The following is an 18567-nucleotide window of genomic DNA, read 5'->3' on the forward strand; positions in this document are numbered from 1 at the left end:
ATCCTTCAGTGAAAGTCTGCCCATTACAGCCAAGAAGAGAAATCCTACCGAGTGTAAAGTGCCATTATTGGTCACTGCAGGAAGGCGAGCCCATCGTTCATTTTCCAGTTCTTCCATTACTTGATTCATTGCACTCTTTAGCCACGTGTCCACAGAAACACCGATCTGCTTTAGCAGGTCCAGCCGGGCTTCAGCTTTCAACTTAATTATCTAAGAAAACCAAGAAAATGGTGAGACATCAAGGCACTTTTTCCTCAATGTGTTTTTTAAGTTATTCTTGATTTACTAATTAGAATAATCTTGGTATTCACTAGCAATGCTTCCTTGGCATAGAGGTTAATTTTTCACTTGGAGAGGGGGAGAGGGAGCGGGGAATAGAAGTAGGGAGAGGAGAGGAAACACAAGAACAGAAATGAGGGCAAATGGCACACTCGCATCTTGACAAGACACATCAAACCTAACTTCTGAACAGGAAGATATGAATACACCATCAAGTCTGTATTCTTCCCCTCTTAGGAAGGCTAGGCCTCAGGATATCCTAAAATCCAGCCTTTCTGACAGCCTTTTAACCTATCTCTTGGACTTTTTCTTCTCTATAATCTTCCTCTTACAAGTTTGCAAAGGTCACCACGTCACTCCCTGGTTAAAAACTTCCATGACTCCTGACTGAACTACTGGGTAAAGATTTAAGTTAAATTACGATGTAGCTATCAGAAATAATAAAATACAGCAGTAAAATTCTCCAAACTGAATTCTCCAAATTCAAGAAACAGAAAGACTGCTTGTGCTTTGACTCTTGTTCTAAGCCATAAGCACGTAACCGCAGAACCAGTCTAAACCTGTCCCAATCAAACAGTAACTGCTTTGCTCTAATAGCCAGGCCGCTGAAAGTCAGCCAGTGACAGCCCCACACATCTGCAAGGCAGCCAGTAAACCACAGCCTCACTCCAGAAATCACCAGTGTTCAAGCTTCTACTCCTGCTTCTGACAGTCCACCAATCCCTATACACCACAGCCAGAGGTGAGCCAATCTGTAAAACATTTTCAGTTTTGAAAATCTGCCAATCCCTGAAATCCACAATTCTTAAAACCTTGTATATCGGTTCTATTTTGTTTAGAGATTGTGTTTGTAAGTATTACTCTCTTGCTTAGCAAGTAGTAAAGTCAGTTTCAGTGTTTCACATATTAGAGAGGTGGTCTCTTCCTTCGACATTGGAAGGTTCCACTGAGAAAATGTTGATTATTTGATAATTCCAACCCTCACTTTATAGCCTTCTGTGGGACTTCTGGACAAACAAGTGTACTCACTGAACCCTTCTGGCATGCGATTCTGATCACTCTCTAGATTCTCCATCGGGAGAGCTGGTATTAAAACTGATCTGAACTCTGGGGGCACCTGGGTGGCTCTGTTGGCAGAGTAAGTGACTCTTGATCTCAGGGTTATGAGTTCAAGCCCCACACTGGGCATGGAGCCTACTCAGAAAAAAAAAAAAAAATTCTCTGACTTCTGACTTGTTTCACTGAGCTCTCATTGCTGTATTTATCTTGTATTCCTAAGATTAAGCATACATCTTTTTAAAAACGGAGATAAAATTCACATTACATAAAATTTGCCATCTTAATCATTTTTAAGTGTACAATTCAGTGGTTTTGGATATCATATACATCTTTATAAAGCAATTAGAATTTTTGGTTTGGAGACAGTGTTTGGTAAACAGCCTTGCAAAAACCTGTTTATTCTTCTAACAACTGTTTACTGAGATAAAGCTTGCATATACTGTAAGATTCATCCATTTAAAGTGTACAGTTCAATGATTTACAGTATATTCACAGATATGCAACTATCACCACAATCAATTTTTAGAACATTTTAATCACCTCCAAAAGAAACCTCGTATCCTTTAACTATTGCTCCCTCACCCATTTCAATTATTGTTCTTTCTCCATATACAGATTTGCCTATTCTGAACATTTTTTAGCAGTGAGCTGTCAGCACAGAGCCTGATGTGGGGCTCGAACTCTGAACGGTGAGATCATGACCTAAGCTGAAGTTGGATGCTTACCTGACTGACCCACCCAGGAGCCCATATTCTGAACATTTAATATAAATAGAACCATATGTGGTCTTTTGTGATTGGCTTCTTTGAATTAGTATAATGTTTCAAGGTTCATCCATGATGTAATATGTATCAGTATTTCATTCTTTTTTATGGTTATATAACATTCTATTGGATACACCACATTTTATTTATCCATTTGTCAGTTAACCGACACTTGGGTGATTTCAGTTTTTTGTCTAATATGAATAATGTTCCTTTACACATTAGTGTACAAGTTTTTGTGTAAACCTTTCTTTTCTCTTGGGTATATACCTAGGACTGGAATTACTTGGTCATAAAATAATGCTATATTGAACCACTGGGGAAATGCCAGGCTGTTTTCTGCCTCATTTGATAATCCCCCCAGCAGGGTGTGAGGGTTAACATTTCTCCACATCTGGAAAACACTTGTTAATGTCTTTCTTTTTGATTCTAGCCATTCTAGTGAGTATGAAGTAGTATCTCATTGTAGTTTTGATCTGTATTTCCTTGATGACTAATGATGTCAAGTATATTTTCATGTGCTTATTAGTCATCTGTGTATCTTCTCTGGAGAAATGTCTGTCTATTCAGACCTTTTGCCCATTTTTAAAATGGACTGTCGCTGTTTTATTTTGTCTTTGTCCTTTAAAAAATATTTATTTATTTAGAGAGAGAGTACAAGTGGGGGAGAGGGGCAGAGAGAGGGAGAGAGACAGAGAGAGACAGAGAGAGACAGAGAGAGAGGGAGAATCCCAAGTAGGCTCCACACTCATCATGGAACCCAACATGGGGCTCAATCTCACAACAGTGAGATCATGACCTGAACCAAAATCAAGAGTCGGTCACTCAACTGACTGAGCCACCCAGGTACCCCTTGTCTTTGTCTTTATTGTAAGTTTTCATGTATTCTAGATAAAAGTCCCTCATCAGATACATGATTTGCAGATTATTTTTTCCCATCCTGTGTGTTGTCTTTCACTTTACTTCAAAATTTTTTTTAATTATTAATTTTTTGAGAGAAAGCATGCATATGTTGAGTGCAGAAAGGGTAGAAAGAGAGGGAGAGAATCTTAATCTCAAGACGTGAGGCTTGATCTCAAGAACGGTGAGATCATGACCTGAGCTGAAATCAAGAGCCGAAAGCTTAACTGACGAGCCACCCAAACGCCCCAAGAGATAGTTTTTTTTAAATGATGCTTTGAAAAGCCACATCTTACAGATGTATCTTATAGATACATAATCTTGGTGTATTAACAATGTCAATTAACTGATTTTAATATAAAATTTAACATAAGCACATCCAAATGTCAAGCCACAGTTGAGTTTATAAAACTTTTTGGCTTGACATGTGGATAAAGTTATAAAGTCTGTAAATCTAATATGGGCTTAGTTACTTTACCTTCAAAATATCATTTCTCTAAGGTAAGGACTGTGTCTGTTGCAACTCTACTATTTAGGACAATGCCTGGCATTGTGTAGGAAATAAATAATGGTAGATGGTAGTATTTGCCATTCTAAATTACCTTTGGTTTCTTAAAAACACTCTAAACAAATTTTATCACATAGGATTATACCATTTCATTCAATCCACACAATTCTGAGGATGGATATCATAAACTCCATTATAGATGAGAAAAATGATTTAACCAAAGTCCCATCGATTTTGGTAAACTGTTATTCCCAATGAATCATGCCTCTTGCTATCCAAGTAGTCCCCTCTCGCATTGATTCCGGGCTTATCCATGTGATCTGCTTTGATGGAACATATGCAAATTTGATGCAGAGATTTGATAAGTGCAAGTAAAGTTGATTTCTTGGAATGTATCTCCATTATGTAAGGAAGCCCAGTTTAGCATAATTGAGGATGAAAGACCATTTGGAAAAAAGGCCTAGCCCTCTAGCAGACCCTCTAAGATGTATGCAGCTCCTTGAGTAATCTCAGGAAAAACCTGCAAAAGAAATGCATAGTCAACACCCAGAATGGTGAGAGATAATAAATAGCTTTTGCCATAAAGTTGTGTGTGTGTGTGTTTTAAGGCAGCCACAGATTGTTGTGTTTAAATAATTTAATTTCCAAATATCTGGGGATTTTTCAGGTATCTGTTAATTGATTTTTAATTTAATTCTGATGGTCAGAGAACATACTCTGATATCAATACTTTTAAACTAACTTGACACTGGTTTATGCTGAACATTCTGTGTGTACTTTAAAAGAACAAATACTCTATACTCTTGTAGGGTAGAGTCTTCTTTAAATGCCAATTAAGGTAAAATTAGTTGATAGTGTTGTTCAAGTCTCCTGTATCCTTGCTGATTTTCTAGCTCCTTCTTCTAATTACTGAAAGGAATGTTGAAATCTCCAACTACCATGGTAGATTTGTTTATTTCTCCTTTCAGTTAGGCCAGTTTTGCTTCATGTACTTAGTAGCTCTATTATTAGTTATATACACATCCAGAATTGTTACACTGTCTTCTTCTTCTTTTTTTTAATGTTTTTATTTAACTCTGAGAGAGAGAGAGACAGAGCGGGAGCTGGAGAGGGGCAGAGACAGAGGGAGACACAGAATCTGAAGCAGGCTCCAGACTCTGAGCTCAGCACAGAGCCTGAAGTGGGGCTTGAACTCACAAACTGAGATCCTGACCTGAGCCGAAGTCGGATGCCCAACTGACTGAGCCACCCAGGCACCCTGAGAATTGTTATGTCTTCTTGATGGAGAAGATGATGAACACCTCATTTTTAATCATTATAAATGATCCCTTTTAATATTTCTTGTCCTGTAGTTTGCTTTGATATTACAACCACTCCAATATTTTAATGGTTGATGTTGTTCCCCTGTGGTGAGCAACAGCTGAACTTTCTGTTAATTATTTTTGCCTTCCAGCTACTGTTTCCTGTCAAGCTCCTGGGAGTTTCTGTTCCATGCATGTATTTAGGTTTGGCCCAGGATTTGGACGGTTATTTACATATATGCAAACTTGAAGGCTTCCTGACAGCCATTCTAAAGCCAGTTAAGACCAAGGCTCTATGCTTGAAAACAACCCTTTGCAAAGAGCTATTTAATGTTAATATCACCAAGTACAGTCCCATTCTTTTCAGGGTCTATTCCTTTCCAGTTTTTATATGGCAGTTTTCCACATCTACTAAATAATCACTTTAAATATTTTTACCCCAGGTTAATAACTGTTATCTAAAGAAGGATTAGCCTAATATGAGTTAGTCCTTTATTATCAGAAGCAGAAACCCTTGTAGAGATATATTCTATACCCAAAATGAACTGCAAAGAAATCTTAAATTTTGCTCAATAGATTACCATTAGTATTTCCATTATAATTCTGAGACTTTTTAATATACTGCAGGAGAAAGCAAATAAAATATTATGATAATATTAGGAATCAAGATTTTCAATATAAGAGAAAAAAGATAATATAAAATCAAAGAAGTTCAACAAAATCCTTTTAATTTTAAATTTTAATTGGAAAGATCAACATGAACTCATGATGTGAAAAAAATAATAAATTCCTAGCTCTAATAACAAAGAAAGGGCCAAGAAATAAATGATACTCCTAACAATAAGCACCTTCACATTCTAGACTCTGGTATCTAAATACTATTCTTAGGGCGCCTGGGTGGCTCAGTCGGTTGAGCGTCCGACTTCGGCTCAGGTCATGATCTTGCAGCCTGTGAGTTCAAGCCCTGCATCGGGCTCTGTGCTGACAGTTTGGAGCCTGGAGCCTGCTTCAGATTCTGTGTCTCCTTCTCTCTGTGCCCCTCCCCTGCTCATGCTCTGTCTCTCTCTGTCTCAAAAATAAATAAAAATATTAAAAAAAATTTTTTTAAATAAAAAAATAAATACTATTCTTTATTAAAAGAAATCAGAGCTCCATGAAGAAATGGCTAATTCTAAGTCTGGTAGGGGAAAAATACATGGTGAGTGTATGATGGCTTGTTGTGTGAGAAAGCAAGAAACTGTTCAAAAATCTAATGGGAATAATGTCAAAAGGACATGGAAATCAGCCATTAAATGGACTCTCACTGGCCAAATTTAGACAATGTGGCACTTAAAAAAAGGCCAACTATAATTTAAAATACACTAAATTAATAAAAACCCATAATAAATTGAGAATATGTGGGACTCCATGAGGAGAAGCAAAGGATAATGACTCAGGGAAAGGACACCTACTACAGAGCTGTGAACTAAAAACTTCTCAAGAGCTTATACAGGGCTGAAAGATGTTCCATCTATCCAGCCAGAGTTGAGAAACCTTGCTGGATACTCATGGTAAAACAAGAAACTATAGAAAGGAAATGCACTGGTAATAGGGCTAAATTTGCCCTACTGGAAAGGCTATTCTTTTTTTTTTTTTTTTAGTTTTTTAATTCATTTATTTATTTATAATTTACATCCATGTTAGCTAGCATATAGTGCAATGATGTTTTCAGGAGTAGATTCCAGTGATTCATCACCTATGTATAACACCCAGTGCGCATCCCAACAAGCGTCTTCCTTAATGCTCCTTACCCATTTAGCCCATGCCCCCTCCCACAACCCCTCCAGCAACCCTCAGTTTGTTCTCTGTATTTAAGAGTCTCTTCTGTTTTGTCCCCTTCCCTGTTTTTATATTCTTTTTGCTTCCCTTCCCTTAGGTTCATCTGTTTTGTATCTTAAATTCCTCATATGAGTGAAGTCATTTGATATCAGTCTTTCTCTAATTTTGCTTAGTATAATACCCTCTAGTTCCATCCACATAGTTGTGAATAACAAGATTTCATTCTTTTTGATTGCTGAGTAATACTCCATTGTATGTATGTATGTATGTATACATGTGTATATATATATACATATATACACATACATATATATACACATACATATATATACACATGTATATACATATACATATACATATACATATACATATACACACACCATATCTTCTTTATCCATTCATCTGTTGATGGACATCTGGGCTCTTTCCATACTTTGGCTATTGTCAATAGCACTGCTATAAACATTGGGGTGCATATGCCCCTTCGAAACAGCAAACCTGTATCCCTTGGATATATACCTAGTAATGTAATTGCTGGGTCATAGGGTAGTTCTATTTTTAAGTTTTTGAGGAACCTCCACACTGTTGGAAAGGCTATTCTAAACCAGCCCAAACAAAGCTTGAAAATAAGCCTCAAAAGGATCAAATTGATCTGCAACTGAATTGGCTGTCAGAACAAAACTCAATAGTCTTTAAAAGAAGAAAGGAGAATTCAGACACCCCAATAACCAAACACTCACCATTTCTAGTACTCAGTAAAAATTACTAGGTATTTGAAAAGTAGAAAAAGATGAGCCATAACTAAAGGAAAAAATCAGTCAATAAGAAAGAAAGACAGACATCACAGATATGATGGAATGAGCAGACAAGACTTAAAGTCATTATTATAAATACACCTAAGGATTTCAAGGAAAACATGAAGATAAGCAGGCATGAACTGCAAATATAAAGAACCAAACAGAACTCCTAGAGCTGAAGCTGTAACACCTGAAATCAAAATTGACAGGATGGCCTTAACAGTAGATTATGCACCACAGAAGAAACAATCAGTGAACTTGAATACATACTAGCTCATCAAACTGAGATTAAGACAAAAAATAAGACTGTATAAAAGCATGAAAGGTGATCTTTGCATGTGATGTGTAGGGCAATACCAAGTAATCTAATACTCATATTGTCGGAGTTGAACTAACTTAAGACAGAAAGCATGTCAATTGTTGTCTGGTCACAAGAGAATTGGGGGGGGATGAATGAAATATTTTGTATCTAGATTGTGGTGGTGAATATTCAGGGAGATGCATTTGTCCAAACTTACCAAACTGTTCCCTTGAAATGGTTACATTTTACTGTATGTATATTATACCTTGATAGAGCTGATTTTTTTTTTAATGTTTATTTATTTTTGAGAGAGACAGAAATAGAATGCGAGTGGGTTAAGGCAGAGAGAGAGGGAGACACAGAATCTGAAGCAGGCTCCAGGCTCTGAGCCATCAGCACAGAGCCTGATGCGGGGCTTGAACTCACAGAGCTGTGAGATCATGACCTGAGCCAAAGTCAGACACCTACTGACTGAGCCACCCAGGTGCCCCAGAGCTGACTTTTAAAATATCATGACATCAAAATGATACTTAAGAAAGAGAGAAAAATACGTATTTGCCATTACTGGAGGTGCCTAGTACCTGGTAGCTGCAAATACAAAAAAAAAAAAAAAGAAAGAAAAAAAGGAACCTGAACAGTGGAAAGATCTGGGAGCACCACCTAATTAAGTGACTACTGTTAGCATCATTCATAGAGAGGCAACTTGATAAAAACATTCTGTGATGAAAAACAGCATCATCTATCAAGTATTATTGCCTAAAATACTGACTCTAATAAGGCCTCGAGATTTAACCTCTATTTTACAGAATAGAAATAAACACATAGGGCCAATATTGCAAAATATTAACTGTTGAATTTAGCATGTTGAGAAATATTTATTTACTCTTCATCTTTTCCGTACAGTTGAAAATATTCACGGGACACCTGGGTGACTCAGTTGGGTAAGAGCTTGACCTTGGCGCAGGTCATGATCTCACGGTTCATGAGTTCGAGCCTTGTACTGGGCTTTCTGCTGTGAGCAGCTGAGCCCAATTCGGAAACTGTCCCCCTCGCTCTCTGCCCCTTCCCCCGCTCATGCTCTCTTCCTCTCTCTCAAAAATAAATAATCACAAAGGAAAAAAAAAAAGAACATATTCACACATAAAGTGAAAGAAAGTGATTAGTCAAAAGGTGTGCTGACACACTATTATAAGAGTATAGTGAAAACTCACAATAACAGGCCCTGAGGTAATGTAAATTTCGATATAATATGATTGAAAATTCTGTTTTTATAGCAGGCTTATCCTTAGCATTTCATTAATCTTGTGGCAAGGAGGCTTTACATTTTATGCAACTGAAATTTTGGGGCTTCTCCTATAGCATGCTGGCAAGAGTATTAATTACCATTTTTGAGTCACTGAGGTACAAGGATGACATAATAATCTTGAATTCCTGATGTACAACAGAACCTTATAGGATGACAATTTAAGAGAAAATGGTACCTATGAAAACGTGTTTATATAAATAATAATTGATTTTTTTGGTTTTGTTAATTCACTCTTGATACCAGGTACTCTGGCTTTCAAGTGTACATTCAGATAAAAAAATATGTAATTAGTATCTTAGAGAAGGAATCATATAGTCTATAGTTCCTTCTTGCAGACCTTACACCAAACGTGAATTACTAAAAATTTCCAGTATCTTTAACTTCTTACGTTAACTTTCTCCTATTTGTGTCTCCTCAGTGTGTCTCTTCACTATCAAAAAAAAGAGAACTACCCTCAAGCCCCCCAAAAGGGAAAAATTTAAACATGCAAAAAGTAATTGTGCTCTGGAACAACATACGTCATGTACAGCTTCCAAAAAGATGGTATTTAAAATTCTCAGTTTCTTGGCAAGCTACTTTTAAAACAGGTATAAGTCAGATGCAGAATGTGTGTGTCTTTGTGATAAAAGGCATTTCAAAAAATTCAAATACCTAAATACCAGGTTAAGAGGACTGTTATTAAAGTTTAATTTAAGCAGCTATTGCTTTGTTTCAACTCCTGGATTTGTCAGGGGCTGCCAACAGTACCACATCTAGTACACACAGTGTGTTCATCATTGTATGTCTAGTATATCCATCAGTGCCTGGTGCACAGCAGATGTTTATTAAGTAATTGTTACACTAATAACTGAGTGAATTTGTGACACATTAACCAGTCAATAATTATTAAGTAATTGTTATATTCTTTAGAAAAGCACAGGCCATTTATATTTTTCAATATCTATGTCTGGAAAGTTTCTTTAATCTATTACTGAGCACCACAGATGTTTTTATTGTAATCAGCAACACTGAATGGAAACATAATACAGAAAAGACTAGATAAAGTAGATTACCCAACAAGGGAGGGTAACACATTGGTGGGAGTTAAAAATCAAACATGAAGGATATAATGGAATTTTAACCAGCTCTGTCCCTTTTGATTAGTTATTTATAATAAAGTAAGTAACTGCTGAATGGAAAATTCAATGCAAATGATATGCAGGCAGAAGAAAGAAAAAGGTAATCTACAAAACCACTATTGTCAATTCCTCTGAAGGCTCTTGTAGTGAAATCTATCCAAAAATGTCATTAGGACAACCTGGTAAGTACTACCTCTGCAGTGAGTAATATACTCATGTATTTGCCATCTAATTTTAGCTGGACTGTTCTTCATATCTGATAGATGAAAATCAAGTGGAAGATCATTTTAAGACAGCAGTAAGATTAACCGTATTTCACTGATATTCAAAACTGAGATACTGGATCTAGCATCATGGTTTTTAGCATTTTCTGTATTTTTGGTAAGAAAATTATCTTTGAGAATGCAGACTTAAATACTGGTATTAGGAGAAACGAGTCATTCTGTTGTGGGAATCTCACTTCATATTTTTAGCTTTGAGCTAACAAACACAGGGCTGTTTAGCACACTCATGGAAATAACAGGTCATTCAGCCTAAATACAGACTGTGTGACTGATACCTACTACTGCTACTACTGGGGGGTTTGGTGGAGCGATGGTACCAGACAGTGACACTATGGAGGGAGTCTGGAAACGGAAAATACAAGAGAGAACACACCCTTTGGAAAACTTCCGAGACCTATCCCGTTCCACCAAAGCTCCGAAACTGACTTCACTCAGAGTATAGAGAAACAAATACCAGGAGAAACTCTTCTACACAAGCCAGTGTTTCTCAGACTAGGCAAGGGGCTGCCAATAGTAGTTGGCCAGCACACTAGGGTAGTGGTTTAGCCGTGACCCTGAATTCAGAGCAGAAAATGACTATTTATTGTACACCCTGCCCTCTTCACTATGGAGGCTGTGGATCATGTGCCAGGAACAAAGGCAAGTTAGGTTTACTAGGACTTTTCTAGACCAGGCAGATGGCAAGCTTTTCTGGTTCAGATCACTTCTGTGGGGTTATGCCAAAAACATGCTCATACTCCCTATGTTCGCCTAAGCTGCCTCTCCCCTCACCTCCCCCTGCCCTCCAACCAACCACTGAAACATTTCCTCAAAACCTCTAGAGTCCTGAGGGGACATGTGAAAATCACTAGTTTAGATTAACCCTCAACCAATGAAAGAATTCCTTGTATAGAGTCCCTGACAGCACTTGCAGTGCTGCACCTCGTCCCAGGGGAATTTATTCTTTCATTGGGCAGATCTGACTGTTAGGGCAGCTTCAAATCTGCCTCCTTCCTACCTTCTTCTTTTGGTTCCAGTTATGCCTCTTAACATTGCATAGCACAAATCTTGTGCTATCTACCCCTTTCTCTCGAATTAAATATTATTCATCTGTCAACACCCATCTCAAATCCTACCTCTTCTGTGTTACCTGCCCTAACAACTTCTCCCAGGGGTCTCTGTGTCCTCTGGGTTCCTTAAGTATTATGTATACTTGTGTGGATCATTCCTTGGCATTTATGCTTTAAGGCCTTAGTTATCTTTGGCTCTCTTGAGGCCTTCCTAACAAGAACATATTCTTCTTGAGGCCTGGATAGTCTCAGTCTTTTTAAAATGTCTATTTCTACATCCCTTCAACATGTTGCATTGGGTACATAACTATATACAAGTGTGCACAGGTTCTCCATGGACTGGTCCTAACCACAATTATTTTGCTTTCTTCCTACCACATTTCCTCACAAAAAAACCTCCACTCTAATCTAATCCAACTGCCAAATTATATCCTAGGTCTTCCTCCTTTGCAAATAACTTCTTTCTATCTCAACCTCTCTGCCTCTAGGTCAGAGAATATTACTCTAGGGTACATGAACTTCTGGAAACTGTGCACAAAAATGTGTATTTTTTTTTTTTTTTTTTTTGTGGGAGAGAGGGTTTCACACTTTCATATACAATCCTCAAAGGGTCCCAAGACCCCTTACCAAAAGATTAAAATCCACGGTTGTAATGTTTTTGGTTTTGTCTGCTCAACCAAGTCTCTTTTTTAGAAGATCAGCTTATGCTCCTGGACCAGTGAACCTTCTATATGGGGGAGGACTTTTCAAGGCTCTGAACATATATGTATCAATTTCTATGCCATTAATTTGACTGATTTATTTTGTACCTTGTAAAAACTATAAAATTAGTATCTTCACTGTGATATAATTCTTCTGTTATTTAATGTTTCATGATTGCAAACTCTTCAGATAGGTTCAGTGCCTTTTGTTACATGTATTACCTTGTATGAAGCAGGTACTCAAAAATAATACTCTGGACACACATAAAGATGTTGAATCATCTTCAAATTAATCAGTGTATAGAAACTGAATCCTAAAGATATATATCATAGTCGTGATGTTGTTGGAGCTGGGCAAAATGCCACAATTAGCTGCCACCTCACCTCTGCTTTACGAATATTTTCTCTAGCTTCATCTATTTTCTGTTCCAACTCTGCTCGGCTTTGTTCTGATACTGCAACTCCATGACATTCCAGATCATCTAGTACCTATTAAAGAAAATAGGGAAATGATGACTATTTTTTTTTTCTCTATTTTTTCTTAAGTGACTAGTGTATTTAGGTAATTTATTAGGTTTTAGTGACAAGTGGCCACGATTCCTTTTTTAACCTTTAATTTTTTCACTTATTTGTTACTTATAAAAAAACAAACCCTTGATATAATTACAAAATTGCAAAAGTAGCGGAAAGTCCCTTCGCCCCTTTCCCCTATGGCAACAGCTTATATAACTATACTACAATATAAAAACCAGGATATTGACATTGGTACAATCTACAAACCTTATTTGGATTGCATGTTTTGATATACATACTTTCAATTTTTAAAAATTACATGAATATATTGTTATAAAACAACAACTAATATAAAATGGCACATCCCATCAATTTACATGTATTTTTCCAAACTACTGCTTGTGTATTTCTACATACTTGAAGTTTTATTTAAAATGATCTGAAAAATAGATCTAAAATGAGATCTATCATCCCTTCAATGTGTCTAAGCAAACTGTTTATGATTGTACAAATAGACTGACTTCATTCTCTAATCCATAGATTTAACAGTTTAGCTGTACCATTTTTTACTCTTTTTCTACTATTTGAGTTTTCAAATTTCCCAATATTATAAATAGTACTGTACAAACAACCTTGTTAATGACTCTTTGAACACATATAGGAATATTTAAGATAAAAATACAGAAGTGAAAACTGTATTTTAATTTAAATAGACATTGCTGAGTTGCCCCCCAAAAATTATACCTCGTCTTTTACTAGTACTGTGTGAGAGCATATTTTTCTGTATCTTACCAACATTAAATACTGTCAATCTTTAAAATTTTTGCCAAGATCATCTCATTTCAATTTTACTTTCTCTAATAGCATCATTTCATATGTTGGTCATCTGTATTTATTTCTATTTTTATAAATGGACCGTTCATAGCCTCTATCCATTCTTCTGTTTTTTTTGTCTTTTTGTTACTTATTAAACATCTTTCTAGATATTAGTCCTTTATCTGTTATGTCAGACGTGCCAGAGGCGTCAGAGGTGCCTGGGTGGCTCAGTTGGTTAAGCATCTGACTCTTGGTTTCAGTTCACATCATGATCTCACGGTTCATGGGTTCAAGTCCCGCATCAGGCTCCATGCTGCAGTGCGGAGATTCTCTGTACCGCCCCCCTCTCCTGCTTGAGCTCTCTCTCTCAAAATGAATAAATATTAAAAAACAAACACAAATGTCTCATTCTATTCCTTTTCTTGTAACTTTTTAAAGTTCTTTAGTTTTACAGAAATGTTTATTTTTTATGTGGTCACATTTATTGGTTTCTTCCTTTATGGGTTCTGGGTTTTGTGTCTTGCTTAAGAAGTCATCTGTAGGGGCGCCTGGGTGGCTCAGTCAGTTAAGTAATTGACTCTTGATTTTGGCTCAGGTCATGATCTTGTGATTTGTGAGATCAAGCCCTTGTATTGGGGCTCCACACTGGCAGCGTGGAGCTTGCTTTGGGATTCTCTCTCTCCTTCTCTCTTTGCTCCTTCCCCACTCGTTCTCTCTCTCAAAATAAACACTAAAAACAAGTCATCTTAATATACCAAAAATATTCTATATCTTCCAGGTTTTAATCATTTGTGTTTAGCACATGTCTCTTTAATTACTCTAAATTTATTTTGTATTACAGTGGAAGGGAGGACTCTAACTTTATATTTTTTCCCCAGATGCACAGACAATTGTTCTAATACTATTTACTGAATAAATCCTTCTCCCAAAGATTTGAAATGCCATGAACAATTTTATTATGAAAAATTTCAAATATACTCAAAAGTAAAGAGCCTAGTATGCTGAACTTCCAATATACTGATCATCAAGATTCAACAGTCAGCAAGATTTTTCTACATCTACATTGCCTAGTCTTTTTTTTTTTCTTGGCTAGATTATTTTAAAGCAAATTTCAAACATGTCATTTCACTCCTACATGCCTTATTAGAAGTCTCTGAAAATATGAACTTTAAGAAAAAATAAAACTATAATACCATCAACAGACCTACTAATGAGTCCTTTGGTAGCCTTACTATGCTGTTCATCATGAAATTTCTTTGGCTCTTCAAAATGACTTTTTTATGGTTCGTTGGTTTCAATCAGTATCTAATGGTCCATACGCATACAGATCATTTTTTTTAATATATTTGTTAATTTTTGTATAATACCAGTTTTAATTACTATGGTCATTATTGTATTTCAGTATGTGCTAAGGCACATAAGTCTCATTATTGTTGTTCTTGACTATTCCTGCACATTAAAAAAAACCCCAGAAACATTTTTAGAGCCAGATTTTTAAATTCCTTTGAAAATATCTTTTTAGGGGTACCTGGCTGGCTCAGTCAGTAGAGCGTGTGATTCTTGATCTTGGGTTGTTAAGTTCAAGCCTCATGTTGGGTGTAGAGATTACTTAAAAATAAAATCTTTAGGGGCACCTGGGTGGCACAGTTAGTTAAGTGAGTCTTGATCTTGGCTCAGGTCAAAATCTCATGGTTCATGGGTTTGAGCCCCACATCGGGCTCTGTGCTAATGGTTTGGAGCCTGCTTGGGATTCTGTCTCTCTTTCTCTCTGCCCCTCCCCCACTTGTGTGTGCTCACTCTCTCTCAGATAAAACTTAAAAAAAATTTAAAAAAAGAATGTAAAATAATTACTAATTAAAAAAATAAAATCTTAAAAAATCTTTTTTAGTGTTTATTTTTGAGAGAGTGAGTGAGCAAGAGAGAGAGAGAGAGAGAGAGAGAGACAGACAGACAGAGAGAGCGCACTAGTGGAGAAGGGGCAGAGAGAGAGAGGGAGAAACAGAATCTGAAGCAGACTCCAGACTCTGAGCTGTCAGCACAGCAGCCGACGCGGGGCTTGAACTCACAAACTGTGAGATCATGACTTGAGCCAAAGTCAGAGGCTTACCCGACTGAGCCACCCAGGTGCCCCAATAAATAAAATCTTTTAAGAAATAAAAATATCTTTTTGGTTTCATTGGGATTGCATTGAAATTACAAATAAATACAAAAATCCACATTTTTTTGGCATCTCTCCACAATTACTCAGGTCATCTTATACGTTCATTGGTTAAAAAGAAGTCTTCTTACAGGTCATGATATTTCCCTGGTTAATTCATCAGTATTTTACTGCTATGGTGAATTTTTTTTTCTAATTGCATTTTGCAATTTATTATTTCTAGTTACTAAGAAATCTAATGATTTCTGTGATAGTGTTAAATCTCTTCACCTTATTGAGCTGTTATTATGTCTGTTTGACAGTTGGGTCACATATTTTGGGGAGTCCACAATCACATCATCTATAAATAATGACAGGTATACCTTTTCCTAATATTTAAACACTTTATTTTTCTTTCATTAATGTACTGACTAAATCTTATGACACTAAAAACTAGTGGTGATGATGGGTACTGTTTTATTATTTTACCATTTTAGTAGGCAGAATGGCTTCCAAACATGTCCACACCCTAATTTCCTGAAACTGTTTATATGTAAACTATAATTTACACTTATATTAGCGTTATAGACCTTAAGATAGGGAGATTATTCTGGATTATCAAAGTGGCTCAATCTAATCATTATGACACCTTATAAGCACAGAACTTTCTCCAGCTGGTATGAGAAAAGAGAGGGGCCAAAAACAAGTCAGGGAGATTCCAAGCATGGGAAGGGTTCAATGCATCATTGCTGACTCTGAGATGTATGAGCCCATGTAGAAGGACCAGAGAGAGTAGCCTCTAGGAGCTAAGGGTAGCCCCTAACTGACAGCAAAGAAGCAGGGACCTCAGTCCTACAGTTATTAGGAACTAGATTGTGACAACAATCTGAATGAGCATGGAAGTGGGTCCTACTCCAGAGGATTTCAGCCTTGCTAGAGCCTGAGCAGTAAAATCAGCCAAGCCCACCCAGACTTCTGATCTACAGAACTGTGAGATGAGAAATTTGTACTGTTATTTTAAACTACTAAGTTTGTGGTAATTTGTTATGGCAGATATAGAAAACTAATACAACCAACAAGTATAATGTTTGCAGTAAGTCTCAGGAAGATATCCTTGTTAGGATGAAAAGTTCTTTATCTTGCTGGCTGTGAATGTTGTTTTACTTATCTATTTTTAATTTTTTTTAATGTTTATTTATTTTTGAGAGAAAGAGACACAGAGCAAGTGGGGTAGGGAGAGAGAGAGAGGGAGACACAGAATCAACTTAACCAACTGTGCCACCCAGGCACCCCTTGAGACACAGAATCCAAAGCAGCTTCCAGGCTCTGAGCTCTCAGCTGTCAGCTGGAAGCCACGGACCATGAGATCATGACCTGAGCTGAAGTTGGACGCTTAACTGACTGAGCCACCCAGATACCCCTGTTTTATTTTTGAATCATTAAGAGATAACAAGTTTTATAATATGCTTTTTTGGTAAGTATAAAATAATCATAGAAATTTTCATCTTTACTTGATAAATGCAGTTTATTATACTGATAAATTTTCTACCGCTGAATCATCCTTGCACCCTAGTCATGTGCTTAAAACATGGCTAGATTCGTTTTTATTAAAATTTATTTAACATTTTTACAAGTTTGTTACATCTTTGTTAAAAATCACTGGACTATATATGTGTGTGCCTATTTCTAGACTCTCTATTTTGTTCTATTCATCTGTAAGTCCTTTATTTTTTTTCAAAAAAAACATTTATTTATATTATTTACTTTTAAAAGAGAGAGGGCACAAGTGAACGAGGGGCTGAGAGAAACCCATGAGGGGCTGAAAGAGAGAGACAGGGGGAGAGAGAGACAATCTCATGCTGACAGCGCAGAGCCCGAAGCGGGGATTGAGCTCACAAATTGTGACATCATGACCTAAGCCGAAGTCAGGGGCTTAACTCACTGAGTCACCCAGGCGCCTCCTGTAAGTCTATTCTTACACCAATACTACAGTATCTTGATTTTTGTAGTTTTATATCTTGAAATGAGGTAGAGTAAGCCCTCCAATTTTATTCTTTTTTTCTTTTAATATATGAAATTGGTTTCCATACAACACCCAGTGCTCATCCCAAAAGGTGCCCTCCTCAATATCCATCACCCACCCTCCCCTCCCTCCCACCCCCCATCAACCCTCAGTTTGTTCTCAGTTTTTAAGAGTCTCTTATGCTTTGGCTCTCTCCCACCTAACCTCTTTTTTTTTTTTTTTCCCTTCCCCTCCCCCATGGGTTTCTGTTAAGTTTCTCAGGATCCACATAAGAGTGAAAACATATGGTATCCGTCTTTCTCTGTATGGCTTATTTCACTTAGCATCACACTCTCCAGTTCCATCCACGTTGCTACAAAGGGCCATATTTCATTCTTTCTCATTGCCACGTAGTACTCCATTGTGTATATAAACCACAATTTCTATATCCATTCATCAGTTGATGGACATTTAGGCTCTTTCCACAATTTGGCTATTGTTGAGAGTGCTGCTATAAACATTGGGGTACAAGTGCCCCTATGCATCAGTACTCCCGTATCCCTTGGGCAAATTCCTAGCAGTGCTATTGCTGGGTCATAGGGTAGGTCTATTTTTAATTTTTTGAGGAACCTCCACACTGTTTTCCAGAGTGGCTGCACCAGTTTGCATTCCCACCAACAGTGCAAGAGAGTTCCCGTTTCTCCACATCCTCGCCAGCATCTATAGTCTCCTGATTTGTTCATTTTGGCCACTCTGACTGAGGTGGTGAGGTGCGTGAGGTGATATCTGAGTGTGGTTTTGATTTGGATTTCCCTGATGAGGAGCGATGTTGAGCATCTTTTCATGTGCCTGTTGGCCATCTGGATGTCTTCTTTAGAGAAGTGTCTATTCATGTTTTCTGCCCATTTCTTCAC

The 18567-nt window shown here is 37.1% G+C and overlaps 1 protein-coding gene across 5 annotated transcripts in view; it reads right to left on the minus strand.

Moving 5' to 3' along the window:
* FCHSD2 (FCH and double SH3 domains 2) overlaps positions 1 to 18567 on the minus strand; it is a 296103-nt gene that overhangs the window by 24492 nt on the left and 253044 nt on the right. For 4 of the 5 annotated variants that reach the window (XM_078433111.1, XM_078433113.2, XM_078433110.2 and 1 more), the window contains 2 exons: positions 12570 to 12674; positions 49 to 210 (listed from right to left, as the gene is read on the minus strand). In XM_078433111.1, coding sequence (XP_078289237.1) covers positions 49 to 210; positions 12570 to 12674 — 267 coding nt within the window. The remainder of the gene's footprint in view (positions 1 to 48; positions 211 to 12569; positions 12675 to 18567) is intronic. The other variant, XM_078433114.2, reaches the window with a different exon arrangement.

This window comes from Panthera onca, chromosome D1 (assembly GCF_046562875.1).
Source record: "Panthera onca isolate mPanOnc1 chromosome D1, mPanOnc1 haplotype 2, whole genome shotgun sequence".
Lineage (NCBI taxonomy): Eukaryota > Metazoa > Chordata > Mammalia > Carnivora > Felidae > Panthera > Panthera onca.